This window comes from Homarus americanus, unplaced genomic scaffold, assembly GCF_018991925.1.
Source record: "Homarus americanus isolate GMGI-L3 unplaced genomic scaffold, GMGI_Hamer_2.0 scaffold13464, whole genome shotgun sequence".
Lineage (NCBI taxonomy): Eukaryota > Metazoa > Arthropoda > Malacostraca > Decapoda > Nephropidae > Homarus > Homarus americanus.
Window position 1 is genome coordinate 642521 of NW_024744529.1, and position 25128 is coordinate 667648.

Genomic DNA, 25128 nt, shown 5'->3' on the forward strand with positions numbered 1-25128 from the left:
ACATTTCTAGAGCATTAATGCTATAAAAGTTGTCGAAAAATCATTGAAATAATCTAATGTGGCTTAGAAATACAGATAATACCATATACAGTAATATAAAACTATAAAATAAGAAAAAATTAAGAACATGAGTGTGTGGGGGGATGTGTGGAGGCAGCTGTCATAGTCCTTGTCAGCTGTGGCTTTGAGCCCCGGTAACTCGATGTGACGTCACATACACACACATAATTTATATAGAAGTTTGGTGTTAATAAATCAATTGTTTAATTTCAAAAACGTTTATTAAGAGATACAGTAATAATTTTAGCTTATTAATACTGTACCAGTACCCTTCATATACAGTACAGTAAAATATACTTATTTTACTTTATTATTTGGCTTGTCATTTAATTTTTATGCAAGTTACTTTTTATTTATTGTATTTTTTCTATAGTAGTATACACTGGTCCCTCGATTAACGAAATTTCAGTTAACGAATTAGCTCCCATAAGGATTTTCAGTTCGATTAACGAACAAAACTTCGATTAATGAAATCTTTACGACAAATACATTTTGTTGTGCGCTTCCGCTGATCAGCTAGTCCACCAATACAGTAATTGGTTCTATGTTTACATTCGTTTCCAGTGGAGTAAATATTAAGAAAGTTGGTCTCTTGAATATTTCTGCATTTTTTATATTAAAATTACAGTGGTCCCTCGGTTAACGAACACAATTCGTTCCACAGAGTCGTTCGCTAACCGAGTCCATTGTTTCAATGGGATATTGGGTAATTGGTTCCAGCTCACAGAAAAGTACATACAAAGTAAAAAAAAAAATGCAGTAAAGTACACTTACTTTGAGGTGTGTATGTAGAAGGCTCCTGGTTGATGATGATGGGAATTAGAAGTGGGGGTGGAGGAGAAGGGAGAAGAGAAGGAAGTGGGGATGGAGGAGAAATCACCTTTCAGGGGACCCATGCTTGATGCAGTATTTTCACCAATAAAATTTTAAGTTCACTAGGTGTAATTCAAGATTATTTTATTTAAGTCAACACTGCACTGCGCTAAATATTATCAATATGTTAACTAAATTTCAGAAATACCAATAATTTTAATGTAAAAATGCAAAATTATTCAAGACGCCAACAATCGATGTTCACTCCACTGTCAACAAAGCCAAACTGACGCCTAGTGGGTGAGTCAAGCGGCTGATGGGCGCACAAAAAAATAGTTCCCTGTACTGCATATATTATCAATATGCTAACTAAATTTTAAAATGACTAATAATTTTAATATAAAAAATGCAAAAATATTAAAGAGCACAACTATCTTGATATTTACGCCTCTGGAAACGAATGTAAACATAGAACAGATTACTGAATTGGCAGACTAGCCCATCAACTGATCAGCTGATACTCACAACAAAACATGTTTTTTGTAAGGATTTCGTAAATTGAAGTTTTGTTCGTTAACCGAATTGAAGATCCTTATGGGAGGTAATTCGTTAACCAAAATTTCGTCAATCGAACCGTTCGTTAGCCGAGGGACCACTGTATTGGTCATTCTAAAATTTAGTTAACATACAGTGATCCCTCGGTTAACCAACGCCTCGGTTAACGAAATATCGATTAACGAATTACCTTCCATAAGAATCTTCAATTCGGTTAACGAAAAAAATTTGGTTAACGAATTCCTTAAGAATTCTTCTCAACATGTTTTCGCTTGCTCACCAGCTGGAATATTAGTCCGCCAATACAGTAATCGGTTCTAGGGCTTAAATTCGTTCCCATTTGAGTAAATATCAAGAAGGTTGTACTATTCAATAATTTTAAAAGTTTTATATTATAATTTTTTGTCATTTTAACAATTATTGAACATAATTGAAGTACAGGAAACTAGTTTTTAGCGCGCCAGACAGTCACTTGACTCACCCAGCAGGCGTCAGTTTGTGTCTGCTCAGTGGAGATAACATCTTGCTTGAGACACTCTTGAACATAAACTATTTTTACATTTTTACAGTACAATTATTGGTCATTCTGAAATTTATTTTACATATTGACAATATAGAGAGCAGTGCAGTGTTGATTTAAAGAAAATAATCTTGAATTACACCTAGTAAACTTAAAATTTTATGGGTGAAATGGCAGCATGAAGCATGGGGTGATTTCTCTTCCGCTTCCTTCTCTTCTCCCTTCTCCTCCACCCCCACTTCTAATTCCAATCATCGTCATCATCAACCAGGAGCCTTCTACATGCACACCTCAAAGTAAGTGCACTTTACTGCATTTATTTTTAGTTTGTATGTAATTTTCGGTGAGCTGGAACCAATTACCCAAAATCCCATTGAAGCAATGGTTTCATATAATGAAATTTTCGGTTAACGAATGACCTTCTGGAACGAATTGTGTTCTTTAACCGAGAGACCACTGTATTGATAATATAGACAGTACAGGGAACAGTTTTTGTGCGCCCATCAGCTGATTGAATCACCCAACAACGCTTCTCAGTTTAACTTTGTTTACAGTGGAGTGAACATCGATTTTGTTGGTCTCTTGAATATTTTTTCATTTTTACATTAAAATTGTTGGTCATTCTGAAATTTGTTTAACATATTGATAATATACAGTGCAGAAATTATTATGAAACACGAAGAAGACATTGGCACCAAAGCACTCTGTAAAGAATATGGCATGTCATCATCGACTGCCTCTACAATCAGCTGTTTGTTATGTAAACAAAGCTGCCGGGAATACGACATACACACCTCAAAGTAAGTTAAAATACAGTATTCTATTGTACAGTACAGTATACCGTACAGTACAGTACTGTATTTAGTTTATATTTAATATTTTGTTAATTCTATTACCGGCATGTATACTTTTCTGTGAGTTGGAACCAATTACCCAATATCCCATTGAAATAATAGATTCGGTTAATGAACGACTCTATGGAACGAATTGTGTTCTTTAACCGAGGGACCACTGTATATTATTTTATGTTATCGGTGATAAATCATACACCATAAGAGACTGATCATATGAGAATATATACGTAATAATAAGTGTTAGAGGGTGAGTGTACGTGATGTTGAGGTGTGTTGCTGACACACACACACACACATCCAGTGAGGGTCTTAGTGTGTGACTGCCTGGATCAATTGTTGAGGGAATCTTTTCTGCATATATTATATTATATGTTCTTTATTTCTAAGTCACATTAGAGTATTGAAATGATTTTACCACAACTTATAATTTCATTATATGTAACAATGGCACCATGCATTACCCTCTCCCTCCCTCACTCCCTAAGACAGGGAGGGGGGCGGTAAAGACCGTCGAAACCCTCGCAGCCAGTAGTGAAGTTGTCAGACACAGTACACAACCTCCTTTGCACCCCATTCAACCCATAGTGCAATCCGTGGAGGGGTGAGTGCCGCGTTGTTTAAACCCTAGTAGTTTAAGGAATATGTGTACATAATATTGTTATACATGTGCAAATCGCTATTTATACTATATGTACTGTATTTTGCACACTTCGGGAACTGACATGAAAAATTTGCGAATTTTGCTTTCTCTCGGGGTCCATTTTTACCTAACCCTCACTAGCTTTAAGGGAATACTGTCTTAAAAAACTGAAAATTAAACTTTTTTATCTGGATCCATAAAATTATCTTTTTGTACTGTATTAAGTTTGTGTTTAGTGAAATATTGAAGGTTCTCTAAAGAATATAAATAGTTTTCATACAATAAAGTACCATTGATAAGAAAAAAAATTATTCAAATTAGCTTAATTTATGCATAATTAGTTAAGAAAAGGATTGTTTCACCAATCACACCTTTTATCAAGAAACAGTGAAAAGGCATTATTTTTAAAGATAAAATTAGACAGTATTAAAATTGGGGAAAGAACAACAGTTATCGATCAGCCACACACACTTAATAAATCATTTATTTCCACAACTAACATAATTATTTTATGCATTCTTGCAGTTAAGAGGTACTGTACAGAGATTTCTACATTAGCTGGAATAATTAGTGTAGAGCAGTTCCAGGGTTGAGAGATTTCAAGGTATGGAGACAATTTTTTCATGCTAGGAAAAAATCACATATCCCAGAATTTTCCGGGTACTGGGGAAATTTTTCCGAGGGTCTGAACTACGTATCTTGCATGGACAGACACTGTTTAGTTATGCAGACATTACTGTATACACTATACTGTACTCACCAGCAGATGCTGTTGTCTTGAGGTTGTGATGCAGTCAGGACAAATGGTGATATGATGATACAAGATGGTCTGCCTTTGTCCTGTAGCAGGTAGCTATTGCTAACTTACTCTTCTCTCCCTCCATGAAGGAGGGATTGTACACACACACACACTGTATACTGTGCATACTGTACATGCACCCTTTACACACTATAGTATTTCCACGCTAACCTGGTTCATAAGCCACGCCCCTCTTATATAAAAATAGCTGATTAGGTCATAGAAAATGATCGTGCAGCTGTTTAGTTATTCAAACTAAATGTGTTCACAATTGGTAAGCAGACCTGTTTATTCTCTAAAATAATGTTAAATACCTGCACTATGAAAATGAAAATTATTTCAAGGCATTAGCACTTCAGAGAGGATGTTAGAGAATTTTAAATATTTATCATAAAAGGTCGAAGTCAAAGATGAAATTCGCTTTTGAATGAAATCTTTTCATTACCTGTATTTCTTTGTTTTGTAACAAACATAAAGCAAACAGATACAAATGATACCAATCATATAGTACAATAGGTAATGAAATACACAAAACATTTATATAACTGATAAAACTCGATATAAACACATGCAGGTCCAGAACGGGGGTAAAACGCTCAGGAGAACAGCCATTGGACTTGGCGGAAATTTCACTCAGATGTCACCACTCTGGTATTTGACCAACAAAAACATTTCTCACACCCACGAGCAGATTATTAATACTTTATCCACCAACTTGGCATCTTCCTATCTTAAATGCTGTACTGTGATAAGATTTAAGTACATTAATAATATATGCCATGAAGTATGAAGAAGCAATGTAGAGGTTTAACATTTTTGTCCTCTGTGATCAAGTATCAAGAAATTTGGTGCAAATGAACGAAAATCTCTGCCAATGATGGAGGAGGTATCCAGCATTTTACGGCATATAAGACGCACTTTATTGTTCGAAAAAGGGCTAAAAAATCATCCTGCTTCCTATATGTGAAGTTGAGGTCTCCCATAAGCTAATGAATCCCACAGTTGCTGTCTCCAGTAGACTAAATTCTACCTAACCCAACTCCAGAATTAAAAATATGTTATTGCTTGCTTGAACATTATTATTATTTTTAAAATAATTAAAAGGAATTATTGTAAATTTAAAAGCTCGATTTATAACTACAGTACTGATGATGATAACCTGAGACGATTAACGTCCGTACGGCAGACACCCAACTATTTAGCGGTAGCTAAGCTGTAACCATTTCTGAACTCTTACAAGCATTACAATCTATTTATGCCATACCTGCAACATTTATTTTTAAATTGACAAATACCTGATACAAATGAAGATTTACATATGACTTTTTTTTTTACATTTGTATCTGTTAACATCGCTGGCAGCATTGGAGCCAGGTTAGACTCGTTACTGGTGTTATGGTTGTTTTTCATCTTGTACTTTTGGGCAGATATACGTAACTTTCTTTATTTTTACTCGGTTACATGTACGCACCATCCTACATACATATTGTGAAAAAGTAAAAGAAATAATTGTTCTAAGGAGAAACATATAAAGACAATATACAATTCTTTATATACAAGTTAGCTGGCTAGCTCAATGGGTGGGGGTTGCTAGGGAATCAGCAGAGGTGACTTCTGTGTTGCTATGGTGAACCAGGGACTACTGTATTTGCAAATATTTTGTCAATACTGTACAGTATTTTTTTGCTCTACCTTATTTATTGGTATTATTTTTATTTATTCCTCACATTTACTAGTACTGAATACAGGTGCTCCCCGACTTACGACGGGGTTAGGGACCCAAATCCAGGTCGTAAGTCCGACTGGTCGTATGTCCGACATAGATAAAAAAAAAAAAGATCTACAATGAAATACAGTACAGTAAAAGTAATAAATAATGAGGAATGGATACAGTGTGACTGAGCACTTTCCTTTAATGTAGTCAGCTGAATGCACACAGGGCCCCCATAATTTTCTAATTATACATGGAGACTACATTAACTGGAAGAAGCAGAGGAGGAGACAGGGCTGGGTGGGTCATCAATGTCGCTTTCTTCAGACAGTTTTATGTACTGTGGAAACTTGCTGGTTGAAGGTATTGGATCATCTTGAGGGAGTGAAGGGGCAGCTCTGGTGGGGCGTGAGGAGTCAGCACTGGGTGACTTCTTAAAATAGATGTCCAATTTAGACTGCGCAGTGTGTTTTTTCTTTTCATTATAAATTTCTCTGTAGCAAGCAAGTGCATCTTGGATCATTCTGTCAACTTTGGCATAACGCTCATAATTTTAATCCATGCCATCAAACATTTGCATTCCTTTATTAATTGTAGCAAATGCCTTTGCCATTTGTTTCACTAAAAACTTTTTGGGGGTGCAGGTTCTTCTTCTACTTTTTGTCTCTCTTCTTCCTCTGCAATTTTCTGTGCATCTAGTTCAATAAGATCCTCGTTACTGAGCTCTTCTGCTACCCTTTCAACCAACTGTCCAACATCCTCATTATCAATTTCTAACTCCAGCTGTTTACCTAACTCCACTATCTTGTTACTAATATCCGATTAATTTAATTTTCATTAAATCCTTTGAAACTGTTCACATATCTTTTCAGGATTTTCTTCCATATTCCATTCATGCAATGTTTTGTAACCTGATCCCATGCTGCACTAATGTTCTTTATACATGACAAAACGTTGTACTCCTTCCAAAACTCTGAGCGTTTTCTCACCTTCAGTAGCAGCAACAGCCTGAGCGAAGGTCGTGCGTAAATAATACTCTTTAAAGGCAGCAGTAGCACCTTGATCCATGGGTTGGATGATAGAGGTAGTGTTAGGTGGAATGTAGACTACCTTAGCATCAGGGTGCATGTCGTCCAGGTGTGGTGGGTGTCCCGGAGCATTATCCAAAATCAGCAAAATCTTGAATGGAATCCGTTGTTGCAGACAATACTCCTTGGCTCGTGGAATGAACCAATCCTCAAACAGTGCTAAGGTCATCCAGGCTTTCTTATTACTGCTATAAAACACTGGCAGTGTGTGCTTGCTGACATGTTTAAAAGCCCTGGGGTTCTCTGAATGATAGATCATGAAGGGCTTTAGCTTGAAACCAGCAACACTCCCTCCCGAACAGAAGTGTAATTCTGTCCTTGAATGCCTTGAATCCTGGCATTGTTTTTGCCTTTTTGTGGATGTATATCCACTCAGGCATGCGCTTCCACAATAATCCAGTCTCATCCACATTGAATATTTGCTCAGGCAAATAATTCCCTTCCACAATCACTTCATCTAACTCCTCCTTAAAAGCTTCGGCAGCACCAACATCAGCACTAGCTGCCTCTCCACTCACCTTAACATAGTGTAGACTGTAGCGTTTTTTAAGTCTATCAAACCACCCATGACTTCCTGTAAAGGTTTGATCACATTCATCTCCTGCCTGCTCCTTCAGGCTTTGGAACAGGTTTCTTGCTTTAGCCTGTATGATTAGAAGGCTTCAGGGTACACGCTTCTGTATCTGGTCTTCCATCCGTATCACCAATAATTTTTCCATATCGTGAATAGGACCTTGTCTTTTCTTTGAAATTATAGTTCCGTTTATAGGTGTTGTTCCTTTCACTACATCACGAATACGTTCCTTGTCCTTCAGAATGGTGGATATAGTCGAGTGTGAGAAACCTACAGTAGGTCACGTGAGATTGTTGCTACAGTTTTTCCATTCTCATGCTGTGTTATTATCTTCATTTTCATCTCAAAAGTAATTGCCTGTCTCCTTTTCTTTGGAGCACCACCAGCACTCTCACTTTTACGCTTTCCAGTCATTATGAAGTCAATTAAATACGATAATAACGAAAGTTCACAGCGCGATCAGTACTGTATAGGATACGATAGCCAAACACCAACTAAGCGCTCCACTGAGTGAGTGTACCCACGCGGCAACCCACGCCACGCTCTCGCCCGGGACAGAAACATTTTGGTATAGAAAATGCACGTGTCATTTGAAAATATTTTTGGTCACGACTGCCGCGGTCGTATGTCCCGACTGTCGTAAGGTCAGAGCAGGTCGTAAGTACCGATGGACGTAAGTCCAAGCAGTCATAAGTCGGGGACTACCTGTATATTATTTTAAGAAAACTACGGCTACAGGAAGAAAATGCACACAAAAGTTTTTTCCTCAATACTCCATCCTAAAATGGGGTGTGTCTTATGTGCCATAAAATACGGTAGTTAATTTGTGTGCCATAGTATTCAAATGTGAGCTGTACTGTACTGGCAGTACAGTAAGCCCTAGAACCTATTTCTGTATTGACGGACTAATCTTCCAGCTGGTGAGCAAGCCAAAGCATGTCGAAACATTTTCGTAAGAATTTCGTTAATCGAATTTTTTTCGTTAACCGAATTTTTTTCGTTAACCGAATTTTTTTCGTTAACCGAAATGAAGATTCTTATGGAAGGTAATTTGTTAATTGAAATTTTGTTAACCGAGGCGTTCGTTAATTGAGGGACCACTGTATTACTTGGTAAAGAATACCAGTAGTAAACAATTGCTTATCTAAGTATATGCATTATCACAGATTGCTGTTACCTATAAATACATGATTAAAATTACAAAGTGGATGAAGAACTGTCATGACAGTCATTGTAAACTAGGAAGATTGAAAGCCAAGGTTAGGTAAGGCTTACCAAGGTTCTAACCACAGATATGAGAGTAACCTTTATGTTATATCTAATCAGGACTAGGAAACTTTATCTAACAACCTAGGTTCCTGCTCTGATCTAAGGCGTTTATGGTATAATACAGTGGGTTAGGTTTGGTGACCTTGAGATTAACTGAGAAATTTTGTTAAGAAACAAATATTTTAACCCATCTAGCAGTGTGTAAAATGTACCATATATCTAGAGATACGATACAACATAAGGGATATATGATCCATGTTTTAGCAGTGTATTACCAACAATATTGGTTGCTCAAAGTGGGCAGGGCTTGAAGAAGAGAGAAAAAATGGGGTAAAATATTATAAAGAACACCAAAGAAACCTTTAAAAACCTTACCTAACTTCTAAAAATCCTAAAACTGCGAATAACTTACCATATTCTTCATGATTTCGGTGTTTACTGTGTTGATGTAGTTTTCGTTGTCAGATAAGGATGCATGTCGAGGTTATCATAAGTATTCATGGGTTCAAGAAGTGCACCCTGCGGGATCTAATTTTTGTTATGACGTGATTGGCTTACGTCTCCTACCGAGTTATGTATCAGTCGCAGTGATTGACCAAGAGGAGACACACCACCGCCACCTGTTGGCATTTTAAGAACTATATATAGAGTTCGTACAATCACCACAGCTCAGTTATAAACCTTTAGTGAATCGCACTTGCGAGAGTTCGTGTGGACTTCAGGTCTCCTGGAACTTACTAACTTTGTATGTTAGTAGTGTTAGTAAATCTGGGCCCAGAAGAATTTACTCGAAGAAGAGCTAGTCAGGTCAGCGGCCTTTCTTTTTATAAAATTCTGCTTGGTATCATTTGTTTCTGTTTGCTTTATGTTTGTTACAAAGCAAAGAAATAATGAAAAGATTTCATTCAAAGGCGAATTTCATCTTTGACTTAGACGGTTTATGATAAATACTTCAAGTTTTCTAACATCCTCTCTGAATTGCTTATGCATTGAAATCATATGCATTTTGATAGTCCAGTATTTAACATTATTTTATTTAAAGAATAACAGGTCTGCTTACCAATTGTGAGCAAATTTAGTTTGAATAAATGGACAGCTACACGAACATTTTCTATGAACCAATCAGCTATTTGTAGCTATAGACGAGGGGCATGGCTTATGGGCCAGGTTAGCATGAAAATAGTATAGTCTACAGTAGGCATGCACTGCCCACTCTACTATGTACAGTACAGGTGTACCCCGAAAACCAACACCCCCTAATAACCGCCGATTCACATAACTGATGATTATATATATAGTAGGGGAAGTACCCTGCAAGTTTCATTGATACCCCGGAGATCCGACCATTGGGAAAGGAACAGCAGAGTTGTTTTGAATTTGGCAGGTGGTGGCATGGTGCAAATTCTTACCATGAGAGGGCTCTGTGCGCTGCCTCTGACTCATTCTTGCCTCTTTGATTTGGTGTTTTTTCATTATTTCCGACTTCATGTGTTGTGCAATTACAGCTCCTCCCCAACTTACGACGGGGTTAGGGACCCAAATCCAGGTCGTAAGTCGAAATAGTCTTAAGTCGGAAATGCTTAAATAATACATAGAAAATCTAAAATGGGTGTCTCTTTTTCTTCTCAGCACCACAAAACACCCACTTTTAAGCTTGCCAGCCATTTTAAAGTGAATTACAAACGAAAATTTTGTCTGTGTACTGACTTTGGGACTCGAAAATACGTAATTTGACCAAATTTTGGTACGACTGAGGCAGGTCGTAAGTGCGGGTGGTTGTAAGTCGAGTAGGTCATAAGTCGAGGAGGAGCTGTATACCTAAATGCCCCAGATATAGTTCCTCTTGCTGCCCTCTCTTAGAGGCAGCTTGATGTGATGTGATAAGGCATGATAAGAGTGGTGATGGACCAGCAAGGATTGGTAGAGAACTTGAATTTGCCACCCTAGACCATCTCTACCATTCTCAACACAGGTAAATAACAGTCTCAATTTATGCTTTACATTGCTAATTTAAGGCTTATTATGCTTGCTTTATATGTCCTATTTATTTTCTTGCTTGACAGTGTACACGACAAAGATATATCAACGGTAGATGGGAGTTTTTGGAGAGTGGCCGGTCCCTAACCCCTGAATTTTTTTTTATATTCTTAGGGATTAATTGCTTCAATTACTGTTGATTAACTAATCAACGTCTCTTCCTGGTCCCTATATGCGTCGGTTATTGGGGTATGCCTGTACTGTACTGTAACAAAACCTCTAAGTAACTGTATAACACAGTAATGGGAAAATACGATTAATCTCTACCTTTACCAACTGTGTAACTGCTAGGTGACTGTTACCGTTGTATAACAACTACCGGTACTGTATTTGTCAAGCTGTCGTATACAGTATGTAACAAACTTCCTGGGTTGTCACCACTTGAAACAGCCACTTGTGAAGTATGTTACCTTATATTCTAGGCACTTACTCCTTATTCTCTAGCCAATGACCTTAGAGGCTGATAAGGTAAGCTAACTAAAATATAGATAAAAGTTTATTGGATTTTCTGTAGCGAAACCCAATATGTTCCTTTTCTTCTTTTATTATAAAATGTTTCTATGTACACTTTCAAAAAGGATTATCACCGTAACAATCTCAATGAGCTATGGATGTTAGAAACATAGACGGCAAGCTTATCTGTGAAGCTTGGGAATCAACGTCTGTTTCTCGTGAGTTTGGAGTGAAGACTGAGTGATCACTGGGGGCAAATAGCCGGGTTCTTATGGCTGACCGATCACGTGTTCAATGAATGAACTACACGATCACTGCTCATGGTAAGTTACTGTGGGTGATGGAGTTATAAAAGACTAATGTAATTAACCTACATTTATATAATACTATTTGTCTACAATAAGACAGGGGCTAATAGATCACTGTGCAGTCTCCCCCCCACACCCCCCAAAAAAAAAGTATCGCCAGATTTTCTGTCACTACAATTTAAAATGCTAGGCAAAATGCATTGCTATGATCCCCAGTGCATCATCATAAGTTGGTATGCTTGCTCGCCATATTAGCAGAAGTTAGAAATGGGAGTAGGATTGTTTTGTTTTTGTTTTTATACGGGGATTAGCCCACCCAGGCGTAGGTCACTGACCCATATCAGGGCCTGGTGGGGCGAAAATGTAATAAAAATAACAATTCATAGTAAATAAAATTTATAATAGAAAATACAAAATTGAAAATAAAATACTGTAATAAAATAATGATGATAATAATAATAATAACTCTGTAATAATAATAAAGAACCATAAAGAAACACAAAAATGAAAAAAAGATCAAAAGTGAGAAAGAATACCTGAACAGTATATGTATGTTGTGTTGTCAATAGTAAGAGAAACAATTGAAACCCTGAAATTGTATGTAAATGAGGCAGAAAGTCAGATCAGCAACCTGGGACTTGGTCACAATTTTTGTGATGCCATATGGTAGCTGGGTCTACCATTAGACAATATATTATGCTTCCAATATCTTCCAAGGCGGTAGTGCCTCCCTGTTTGTTAGCTGTATAATATACTTGATGCTTCAATTTAACAAGAAATCCATTGAGCTGTACTGTATTAATGTATATATCATTCAAAAACGGTATATCACTATAAGACGAAATTTGAACATTAAAAAAATCTGCCCAAAGTTAGGGGGTCGTCTAAACCACCAAGTTTAAAATTCTTACCTCTTAAATATTGTGGTTTAGTGTGTCAAGAGTGGTGATGAAAACATCGTAAGCCACTCACAAGGTCTTACCACTAATTATTTTATACTGAAACTTACGTTTGGCAAGCTGGATTCAAATTAAGATTACCGGTATATTAAAATAATAAAAATGTATTATAAACCTGTCTAACATACCGTAAAAGAGATTTATACCCCTATAATAAACACAGCTATCATCACACACCCCTCCCCACGCCCCCCCCCCATTTGCCAGTGAGGAGCCGTGGAGGTGGTCAGTAATGCATACCGGTATCGGTATATTTACTCATAATAATATTTATCTCCTATAAATAATTGATTTAAATTTTATTTTTTTCCAAAGAATATTCAGTAAATGAGTGCATTAATTCTTGAAACTATCGACGGTTAATTACAGACGCTCAAGTGACGTCACTAGTGTTTACACTACACCAGCTGGTAATATTTGATGCCATTACTTGAAGTGAATTGGCCTTATTTTAAGTAACTAACTATAAATAAATACAAAAATTAAAAAAAAAGATCAAAACTGAGAAATAATATACTGTATGTATGTTGTGTTGTCAAAGTAAGAGGAACAATTGTGTAAGTACGTAATATTTTTTCACTCAAATCCTAATGAAACACTACTGGAGAACATTCCTTTGTCGCAAAACAGTTTATAAATTAAAGAAAATAATTACAGTGTGTTTAATATATTACAGTATATTATAAATAAATAAATAAAACAAATAATTCGGTAAATCTATTTAAAGTAAATGGAAAATAAGCAAACATGTTATTTACCAAGACCCTTCCGTCTGGCTCAGGGTGAGATGTAGGGGAGATAAAGAAGGCTATTTATAGCCCATCAGAAGTGACCAGTACCCTAATGCACCATAAATAATTCATTGAACATTCATTTTTTGTACATAGTATATTCAGTATATATATATATATATATATATATATATATATATATATATATATATATATATATATATATATATATATATATATATATATATATATATATATATATATATATATATATATATATATATATATATATATATATATATATATATATATATATATATATATATATTGTGTAATAAATGTATGTAGTAAGTACATACTGGTAACCTTTTTCACTCAAATCCTAATGAAACACCACAATTAGAATACGGTGGTTGCTGTTGAATCACATGTTGTATAAATAGTCACACCACCGAGACGAGGGAACACTCCCAACACGCTTCAGTGACGTCACTAGTGTTTACACTACACCAGCGGGTATAATTTGATGACATTACTTGAAGTGAATTGGCCTTATTTTAAAAAATCAAGGATGGTTGGTAAAGGACTACTGAGTCAGTGGGTAAGTGTCACATTTGGGGTACTGGTCTTATACAGCAAATAGAGCTCAAAAGCTACTTTTTAAATGGAAATTTGGGGGGGGCGTCTTATGCACCCCGCCGCCTTATAGGCCGTGATATACGGTACTCATTAATGCTCAAAGGTGCAGAGGTAGAACTACCAACCGTTCAGAAACAGGTCGAGTTACAAGGCTCGTAAAACCTCGAATCACATCAACCTCATGCCTAACACTACTTTTTGGGGGACTGTACGTATGGTACTTTCACATTTACTGAATGTATGCAGTACAGTATACATAACTGTAATCACTTTTTACGTAAGCAAAAACAGCAGTGAGTGAACGAACAAGCTTGTACAATGGCAACGGACAATGAACTACGAGTGTCATGATGCTAGAGTTTGAAGAGATAGGCTGCAAGATACATCAGCCAATCATAGGCATCCCATGAAGTCACATGACAGTAGTGACCAATCGTAGCTCACAAGCATCTGAGCCTACCCATCTACATATCCCTGTGTCGGAAACATGACACAATCTCTTGGAAACCAATTCTCATGTCCGGAACAGAGATTTTTCGCGGAATTCTCCCCCAAAATATCTCTTGGAAACCAATTCTCATGTCTGGAACAGAGATTTTTCGCGGAATTCTCCCCCAAAATAAAATTTCAGCTTTTGGAAAGTTCTGGAGAGGGGTTACCTGCCAGAATAGGCATTTAATGTGGATGAGACTGGAATATTTTGAAGAAAATTCCAGATAGAACAAACATTACCTAATAGGAGAAGAGTGAGCCAGGTTTTAAGGCTGTATTAAAGGGTATAGCTGTACTAAATATCCATAATCTTTTCATCTTTTACAATATGTTTGGTATCTACAAGAGTAAAGTGTGACTTACAAACAATTGGACTTACAAACAAGCCTCAGGAACGTAACTCGTTCGTAAGTAGAGGAGCACCTGTACTTGCTTATTGTTTTAGTGTTGTGAAAATGTGTGTACAATACATGGACGTGCTGATTAACTGGTAATGAGTGGTGGTCACTTGATGAACAGCTGTAAGATGGAGATTATGCATACAGGTATGTGTTTCCATTGTATTTCATTTGTATGTACTGTACACTTAATTTATTTAATAGATTTTTCGGTGCTTTTGTATGAAAAAATTTCTTTCGTGGGGCATGGTAGCAAGAATAACAGGAAATTGTGTGAGCGTCTGGGATCTTAGAAATTTAACTTACGTCTACTCGTGTCGTAAGAGAGCAAACCGGCCCTGTGTTCACTAGGGCAATACTGATTTTAATGTAGCATGCAGTCTTTTATGAATTTTGATCCTATAATCATGTAATCTACAAAAAATATATCCATTTCATTATTTTTCCTCAAAATAAATTTATATGATTGGTGCTTCGTACCTCCGCCAACTTCTTTTGTTTACAAAAAGTCGCGAGGGTAACAGTTGCTCCTCCCACCCTCTTCACACCTCCCCCCCCCCACACTCTTCTTCCTATACCTCTCTCTAAGTATGAAGAAAAGGTTCAGAGAAATAATAAAAAGAAAGAACAGAATATGATTGATTAAAATTATAAAAAGAAATAATAAATAGAATTACACAATAAAGCAGATAAAGTAAATAAATAAATTAATAGAAAATATTGGGATAAATAAACCTCAGCTGTGATTTTATCGATTCGTAACTGATACTGTGTCTGTAGCGTTGTGGTGAATGTGGTCTCCCCTGTGCTTTTCAAATGTAGTTTTATTGCATCATAGCATCCGCTTTGCAATTGGATGAAGGGACCGTATAATATTTGTAACGTGCACTCTGATTGGTAAATGGATGTCATCTCATGCAGCAGAATACAGTCTTAACAACAACTGTCTTGGCTACGACAGTTGTAAGTTCGGTTTCAGCATGCGAATTTAAGTTTTCTCTTAGGCCTCACTTAAGATTTTGAACTAAGTGAGTTATCATAGGAAGATTTAAGTCAGACATTAGTGCATCTAGGGCCTGAACAACCTTGGTCCCAAGGTTGCCAGATAAGAGAGGGTCAACGTATACATAGATTTACAAGTACAGGGCACTGTACAGTAATCTCCCTATTATCCGGAAACCTCATTCCCCAAAACTCTCCAATAGCAGGACTTGAAATCGACTCAGAGTTTTTCCAGAAAAATTCTCTCTATTCCAAGTCTGCGAACAAATGTTCCGGGAGTTCTGAGAAATTGCATCCTGCTGCTCTCACGTGGGTGGGAAACCATTTGGGTAACTTAGGCTGTTGGCTCTTGCACTGCAATTGGCTTATACTGTCAAGAGACTTTATGGGATGCCTGTGATAGGCTGATGCATCTACCAGCTTATCCCCTCTAAGCCTAGCATCATCATGCACTTAGTTCATAGTTCTCTGCCATTCTACAAGGTTGATCCCTCGCTCGCTGCTGTTTTTGCGTAAATTTATGTTTTGCAGTCCTACATTACTGCACCAGAACAAAATCAACCAAGAATACTGTAAGCTTAAAGCAGTGTTAAGACATAAAAGTGATTACCTGTACAGTTATGTATACTGCACTGTACATTCAGTAAGTGTGAAAGTACCATATGTACAGGAAAAGGAAACACTAGAGAACTTCTTTTTTTTTTATACGGGAATTAGCCCAAACGGGCACAGGTCACTGACCCACATCAGGCCTGGGGGTTGCGAAAATATAATAAAAATAATAATAAAAGCTATTTTTATTATAATGATTAATAAAAATTAATAAAATAATAAAAATACAAATAAAATAATATTATTAATAATACAGTGGTCCCTCGGTTAACGAGCACAATTCGTTCCAGAAGGTTGCTCGTTAACCGAAAAATTTTTTAACCGAAACCATTGTTTCAATGGGTTTTTGGGTAATTGGTTCCAGCTCACCGAAAATTACATACAAACGAAAAATAAATGCAGTAAAGTACCCTTACTTTGAGGTGTGCATGTAGAAGGCTCCTGGTTGTTGATGATGATGATAATGATGATGGGAATAAAAATGGGGGTGGACAAGAAGTGAGAAGTGACGGCATTGGGGTGGAAGAGAAGTCACCCCCATGCTGCCATTTCACCCATAAAATTTTAGTTCACTTGGTGTAATTCAAGATTATTTTCTTTAAATCAACACTGCACTGCACTATATATTATCAATAAGTAAAATATATTTCAAAATGACCAATAATTTGACTGGAAACACAGAAAAAATAGCATTTATGTTGAAGAGTCTCAAACAAGATGTCCCTTCCTCTGAACCTGTAAACAAACTGACGCCAAGCTTGGTGTGTTGAGTGGCTGTTTGGCGCGCATAAAACTAGTTTCCTGTACTTCAATTATGTTCAATAATTGTTAAAATGACTACAAAATTTAATAACAAACTTTTAAAATGATTGAATAGTACAACCTTCTTGATATTTACTAAAATGGTAAGGAATTTAAGCCCTAGAACCGATTACTATATTGGCGGACTAATACGGCAGCTAGTGAGCAAGCGAAAACATGTTGAGGGGCGTTCGTTAGGAATTTGTTAATCGAGGGATTGCTCGTTAACCGAAGTGAAGAATCTTATGAAAGGTAATTCGTTAACCGAAGTGAAGAATCTTATGGAAGGTAATTCGTTAACCGAGGCGCTCGTTAACCGAGGGATTACTGTAACCATAAATAAATACAAAAACCAAAAAAATCAATAGTGAGAAACGATATACATTATGAATGTTGTGTTGTCAAAGTTAGAGAAACAATTGAGACCCTGCAATTGTGTGTAAATGAGGCCGAAAGTCAGACCAGCAACCTGGGATTTGGTCACAATTTTTTTTATGCCATATGGCATGAGACCCACTAATCCCCCACCTTGACAATGGGTGACCTGACATTGCATCAGAAGGTTCAGTAACTTGAGACCACTAATCCCCTTCCTCAATGCAAGTGTTCAGCTGTATTACGACATAAAAAGTGATTACAGTTACATATTACATTCAGCATAGTGGACAGTGTATGCCTACTGTAGGCTGAAGACTACAGCATCTACTGGTGAGTACAGTATATACAGTACAGTAATAGTTCACTGTTCATTATTTTGTTTATTTACTATATATTGTACAAGTACAGAGTTGTTTGCATAAATAAATACAGCTCCATGCAAAATGTGTAATTTAGTCAATGGGAAAGCTTTCTCCGGTGCAGAGTGGAAAACTCCTCTGTCTTGGCTGTGACACACAGCTCCAATCATGCCTCATTTGCCCATATCATAGATTTTTTTTATTTTGTATATATAAATTTAACCAAATTTTTAGATTTTTTTTGTGATTATTAGGGTAAAAAATTGGTGTTTCTAACCAAATTAGATCAGATTTATTGACTCCGGTATCAATTCAATATTTCTAAATTTTTTATATATAAAGGAATGGAGTTCCATCATTATATTGTGCCAAAATATTTTGTTTAAGGATCTTTTATTAGAAAAGTCTTGTAGAGTAGTATTTATTCAAGATCATTGTGGTACCAAATTCATCACTAACACAATTAGAACAGATGCCGTGAACAAAATTTTAATTTTTTTCGTTAGTCATGAATATTTTTACTTATGCTTGCAGTCGTAATGTCATGGGAGTGTCCATGCAAGATGAGATGTAAAGTTTAGAGTCAAGATGAGATGCTTAGTTTAGACTTTCTAGACTCTTGAAAAACTTTCCCCAACACCTGGAAACATGCCAGGGATGTGTTTTAGTCTCTATCCACACAATACAGTACAAGCAGTTTTGACTCTCGGAAACTTTTCCCGTACTGTACCTGTGAAAATTCCAGGGATATGGGATTTTTTCCATGTTTGAGAGAATTGTTTTGTTAACTGGAAATCTCTCAACCGCAGAAGCGCTTTGCACCAATTCTTAACCTTCTTGCGCGCTGTAATCCAGGAGTTGAGGCAGCCTGCACAGCGTTATGGAAATTTAAATGGACGTGGCTCACTCACAGTCTGACTGCTGAGATAATACTGCTCATTTATCATTCTGGTCTTCCCTTCCTATGGGCCTCGAGAGTTGCCAATTAGTTTATTTGATAGAATTTACTTGCTACTATGACGCTTCAAAAATTTATGTAATTCTGTTAAAAACTTAATTTTTGGCGAATTTATTAAAGTTTGATGATTAGATTTGCATCACCGTGAAATTGGTTTTATCATGAATATGAGGCAAATTGCGTCATCATACATGAGAGAGTTAATGAGAAACAAGTAAAATAAATATTTTATCATTATGCCACTTCATAAATCCAATACTTTACAGTACAGTACAGTACTGTACTTACAGATAAATACTGTACTGTACCGTTATAAAAATTGTTTTTTTTTTTCATGCTAAATTATTATACACTAGGACTGTCAAGGAATGAACTCGGTACACACACACACACACAAATAAAAAAGGAACATTGATTACTGGTGATTTGGTGTAAATTTGAAATTAAACCTCTGGAAGTGGCCATGAAAAAAAATAGTCCACTGCTCACAAGGACAAGTAGTTCAACTACAGCTTTAGATGTAAGATTATTGTTATCATTATTACCTCTCTATTTCCATTTGTATTCCTCTGTCATCATCAGTGGAAGACATTTAGTGTTTACCTCTTTTGTTCATACCTCCAATTAAAGTTGTCCACTAATTTGCTGGCTTGTATTCTACAAACAAATTTCTGGTTGTCAGAAGCCTTTGTGGTATATTTAATATTGTAAGACAGAGAAGAGGAATATTGTTAGTTTAGAAATGATGTAAAAGGTACAGTAGTTTCATTGGTCAGTAAGTACAACTATCATCACAAGAAGGCTTGTCATTGGTTTGTGCCTCCATTTATGATTAGAGACTACAGGATATTGAATATGTTTTATGCTTTGTATAAATCCTTTAACATCAGAAATAAAAGTAAGTACTGTAGTGATAACAGAATTCAAGGAAATTTTTTACCTTGTAATTTTCACGTAAGGATAGGGATCACCTTAGCTGTCAGTCATCTCAGTTTTGTTTGATATTAGGCCAAAAGAGTTAATACCTTAATCCATTAAGATTTCCTATATTAAGGGTGTGGATTTTGCACCCCCCCCACCCCCACCACACACATAAAGCCACTGGCTGCAACTCTATTAATATACCGTTTATTATTATTACACACACACACACATAGTTTGCTCATACATTACTCTTTGTTTGTATTAATAATTGTTCTGTGAAGTTGAGGTTGTATAGATACGTTTGCTTTTATTTAGTTTTACTTTAGGCCAAGTAAAGTTGGAGTAGTTATATAACAAACAATTACTCTATATATAACAATAGTTAATACATAAGGAATTTATTAATAATCTTCTAATTTTGAATACTTGTTTATTTGTGTGTTTCCTATTACAGGTATCAGTCCCTGAATCTGACGCATGTACCGGAACACAGCGTCCAGATTTATGAATTCAGATAAAGGGGCTCAAATGGGCGTTGCTACTCTCAAGGCTTAGTGCATATGTGATTTATATTTTATTTGTTCCTCTTTAAAAAAAATATGTTTTATTGGAATGTTTGTGACTCTTTTATTAGATAGAGCTTAATAACTCTAGTAATCCAGTGGCTGAGCATGGACCTGTGTGACTTTATATGTCCCTTAAATTATTCTTTATTTTTAGTTAGTGTACCATTTAAGGTAAGAGAAAAGTTAGGGTGACATTCCTCAAACTGTTAAGTTACTGAGATATAGACTTTTAAGACTTCCATATGATGCGACTAGAGAAAATGTTTATTTCTTCAGTGGAAGAACATATTTCGTTCCTTAATGTAAATTTTTTTTTTATAATTGCCTTCTTTTATATCATATGCAGTATTATAGCTGAGTACAGTACAAATTAAAATGTTTCATATGGTGAAATTTAAGAATATATGGAAAGGCAGAATAATATGTCCAACAAAGGTTTCATTTTCTCCCGTAAATAACATTTATGGGATTATGGCGGTTAATACAAAATACTGTAGTTACAGTGTCATATTGTTTATCAAAATTCTTATGATTTATATGACTATTTTTCGAGCAGGTTCTGTGTACTCATACATAAGCAAAACTCCAAAAACCTCACCCATTTCCTGCTTTGAAAATGTGTGAAGTTACGGTGTCCAGAATACCGTTGCAATGTATTGTTTGTTCTCTGAACATATAACTAACTGCAATTATTTTGAGGTAAATAATATCTCAATGTGCCACGTATTCCTTTCCTCTTGTCTCCAATGATGCAGGGTGATTATTTATTTGAGAACCTGAAATAATTCCTGTACACTAAAAACTATATCAGTTTCTGAACCTAATATGTTGCGTAGCTGTAGCCTAATGTAACAGAAAGACGTGACATAATCCTGAGAGTTATCAGGTATGACATGATTTGTTACTTGATCCATCAGTGGGGTTTAATGGTTTTCACTCAGTTGTGCCATGGCACTCACTGTGTTTGTTGTGTTGTGAGTGCCATGACATGACATGACAGAGTGAAAACCGTTAAACGCCATTGACGGACAACACAAATACTATCCCCAAACACAGCCCATAAACATAACACAGTAAATACAAATACAGTGAGTGCCATGGCGTGACTGAGTAAAAACCGTTAAGCCCTGCTGGCAGGTCACGTGATAAATCATGTCATACCTGAGAACTCTCAGGATCATGTTACATCTTTCTATAGCATTAGGCTACATTTACGCAACATATTAGGTTCCTAACTGATGTAGTTTTTAGGGTACAGTATAGAAATTATTTTGGGTTCTCAAATAAAGAAATCACCCTGTACCTACACCGTTTTTTGAAGCTCAATTAATAGTTGGCACCTGGTACTGCTGAGAACAATGTAGAACTACGCTTAACAACAAATTTACCACACCTGAATTGCTTAAATACTTGTGGAGCAGTTTCTGGTAGCCTGTGCATGTCTTCAAGGTACAGAGAAGCCTATCTTAAGTAATTGGTCCTGTCAAATGTGTCAAACAAAGACAAGGCAGACTGTACACTCTACAGATGGAGATCCCAATTTTGCTGTCAGCTCTCATTAGATTTATAGCAACAAATACTATTGAATGAAGGTTTCCCAGCAAGAGATTGTCTCAGATTCCAATATGTGCTTTGTTCTGAATTCCTCAAAATCAACAAAGAGCTGGCTGGAACATTGATCAAAAGCTACCAGACTTTCTTTAGCTTTTGTTCTTTCTGAAATGTTAAGCTTCAGATTCTGTAGATGCTGGATAGGTTCTTCATAACTGTTTGTTCCACACTCTTCAAAAAATCGGCACCACTGTCTTATAAGTATATAGCCTTATACATCCTAGTACTGTACGTACTATCTTAATCATGTGAAAAGATCCTAAACTGAGAATGATGTCTTTAAACTCATCTGGATGCCATAGCATTATCTCTCTGGCAATGTGGTACACTCCCTCATCACAGAATGCTGGCAATTTATCCTGAGTTAACTGATCAAGTCCATTTTGAAAATTTTTCGAAGCAGTGTAGACAGTTTTATAATATGTAAAGGGATGTGGCAGTATGGGAAGAAGTCCTACAAAATTCTCAGGAACTGACTCATCAGTAACTTGATCATTGAAAGCACTCCATGATAGTGTACTTTTCTGATTCACTATATCTGATAAAGACTTTGTCTGCATCAGACAGATCTAACGTAGACATACACCAAGCCATGTCTTTGTGTCTAATATCTGTATAGGCCTGCTTATCCATTGTAAATAAATCTTCTTGGACATTGTAAGTTTATGGAATATCTGCTATTTTAGCAAGTTTGATAAACTATTTAAGTGTTGCCCTGACTTTAATTTTACCTAAAGTGGTACACTAACTGAAAATAAAGAATAATTTAGGTGACATATAAAGTCACACAGGACCATGCTCAGCCACTGGACTATTGTATGTATCAGTCAGCCGTGCTGTATCATGCATTGAAGAAAAGCAGCTCATACATTTGTTTCAAGTTACTTGAAAGTTCCCTCTTGTTCATTTGACTTTGTTGATGTTACATTATTTTTGTATACAGTACAGTACTTCACGAAAATAATGGATTGCTTCCCCGGGCAATCTTTGAAATGTGATCGGCCCATTTTAATGTAACTAATAGATTTAGTTATGCGATTTCGCTTTCTCATTAACTTACTGTTAAGTGTTTAGGGACTTGTTTCTGAAATGAATGTAAAAAAAAAATGTTTTTCTTCATAAAAGAACAGCATTTCTTTAGTACTGTTTATGCCATTATAAATATATAAATAAATATATATATATATATTTTTCATTACTTCACTTATAAGATGGGTTAGAGAAAGACCAATTCCTTGTCATATGGTTATGAGGTGAACTGTTAAGAAGAATCATTGATACAGGAAATATTAGATAAAATTAGTTTTTTTTTTTCAATTGACCATAACAGTGGTTCTTGTTGCATCAAGGAAAACCATTTTTAAATATCTCAATTTAGTGACAAGTGAGTATGATCTTATGATATTTTAGTGTTTGTAATTTTATTTAATGACTAGTCTTTTCCACTTTATGAATAAAATTCAATTGAAATTTGTTGGAGTTGGTGTTCAGAGGCAATAAACTTTATATTAGCTCCCAAATTTAATCGTGATAAACAAAGCTATCATCAAGAGCTTCAGTAGGAACCCTTGGTTATTCTCAGTGTTGTGTCAGGGACCTAGAGTTGGGATATTATTAGGGAAAAGCATTAGGATAATATTGAGTCATGAACCCACACAAGTTCTACTCTGCAAGAGATGTGAATTGTTATAAAGTGCAGCTGTTATCTTCAGATTTGACTGTTGTCTTTTATTAGAGTACAGTACGTATAATACAATGCTTTTAAATGACATGTTTTATCAGTACACTTACGTATGGATATTTATTCTAAATGGAATAACCATTTCTCTCATTACAGTGAGTTAAGTATTTTGTGAAAGGTTTTTAAATTGATGATCTTTTTCTGTATTCTGTGTCCAAATATAAATATTTTATTATTTTATTAAGCAGATAGCATGGTGAAAATTCTCTCTTCTTTGTTTTTACTCTCTAAGAATGATCACTAGAACTTATTTCATTTTTATTTGCTTCAGAGTGCAGTATATAAGTTAGATGATTATTTTTTGTTTGTCCGGAATGTAAAAAAAAAAAGAAGAAATTAACAAAAGATCTGGAACTTGCACTCAACATATTGCTCCCAGAGTTCTGGAAGTGAGATACCAAGGGATTGAGAGTTATAGGTTGTGTTTATACTGAATCATGTTTTAATGAAGGCTAATCTAGTTTGCTCTACTTTGTCAAAATTAATAATTGTGTATAACCTTATGTCACCAGAGTTTGTTGTATAAGCGCATGTTGGTATTATTTTTATTAACAAAATAAGTTAGGGATCAGTTGCTTAGTTATTAGTGATTCTTTGCCATGTAATGTTTGTGGTATTAAGTACTGTAGTTGATATATATGTAGTATCTGCTACATAAACAGCCAACCAAAGTATTGTACAGTAAATTTATTACTATAAATGATAACCGGTGGTTCTCTTTGGTGTTATCAAGGGTATGCCTGCATATGTGAATTAATTTGTGTGTGTGTAATAATAATAATAATAATAATAATTAACTGTTTATTAAGATAACATGGCAGCCAGAAGGCTGAAAATATACAATGAACAGAGGTGATAAGTTACATATGGTGAAATCAGGGAATGTGTTACTTGATTAACAAAAGCTTTCAATACAAAAATCTATGAAACATAGGGTCAACATATAGATTAACTAGATCTGGTACTGTGGGAGCTGGTCTTGTGACCTGATATTGGCGCCAACAAAGTCCTTCCCACTGTTTGGATGGCCGTCATACCAAGGTGCTAGCTGCTCCCTCACTACAGCTGCAGATGTTTAGCACATCCACCACGTGGTCTGGACAGGTTCTTCAGCTCACACAGGGTGTTGGAGATGGTTCTTGTTCCTCGTGTGATGTAGTTAGGAATTCATAGTTCCTCACCTGGGTGGAGTAGGGAGACCTCATTTCTCTCCTGATGTAGTTTGGAGTCTTTCGTGGCTTCTCATCCAGTGTTGGTGGTGGCGAGTGTATGGCGG

General features: G+C 36.0%; 1 protein-coding gene across 2 annotated transcripts in view; it reads left to right on the top strand.

The window, feature by feature from the left end:
* Positions 1 to 24646, top strand: part of LOC121877967 (glucose-induced degradation protein 4 homolog) — a 45113-nt gene extending 20467 nt beyond the window's left edge. For both annotated transcript variants that reach the window (XR_006091067.1, XM_042383929.1), the window contains one exon: positions 20389 to 24646. Coding sequence is in view for 1 of the 2 variants with exons in the window: in XM_042383929.1 (XP_042239863.1) it covers positions 20389 to 20452 (64 nt within the window). In the remaining variant the exon portion in view is untranslated. The remainder of the gene's footprint in view (positions 1 to 20388) is intronic.
* Positions 24647 to 25128: the final 482 nt, after the last annotated feature.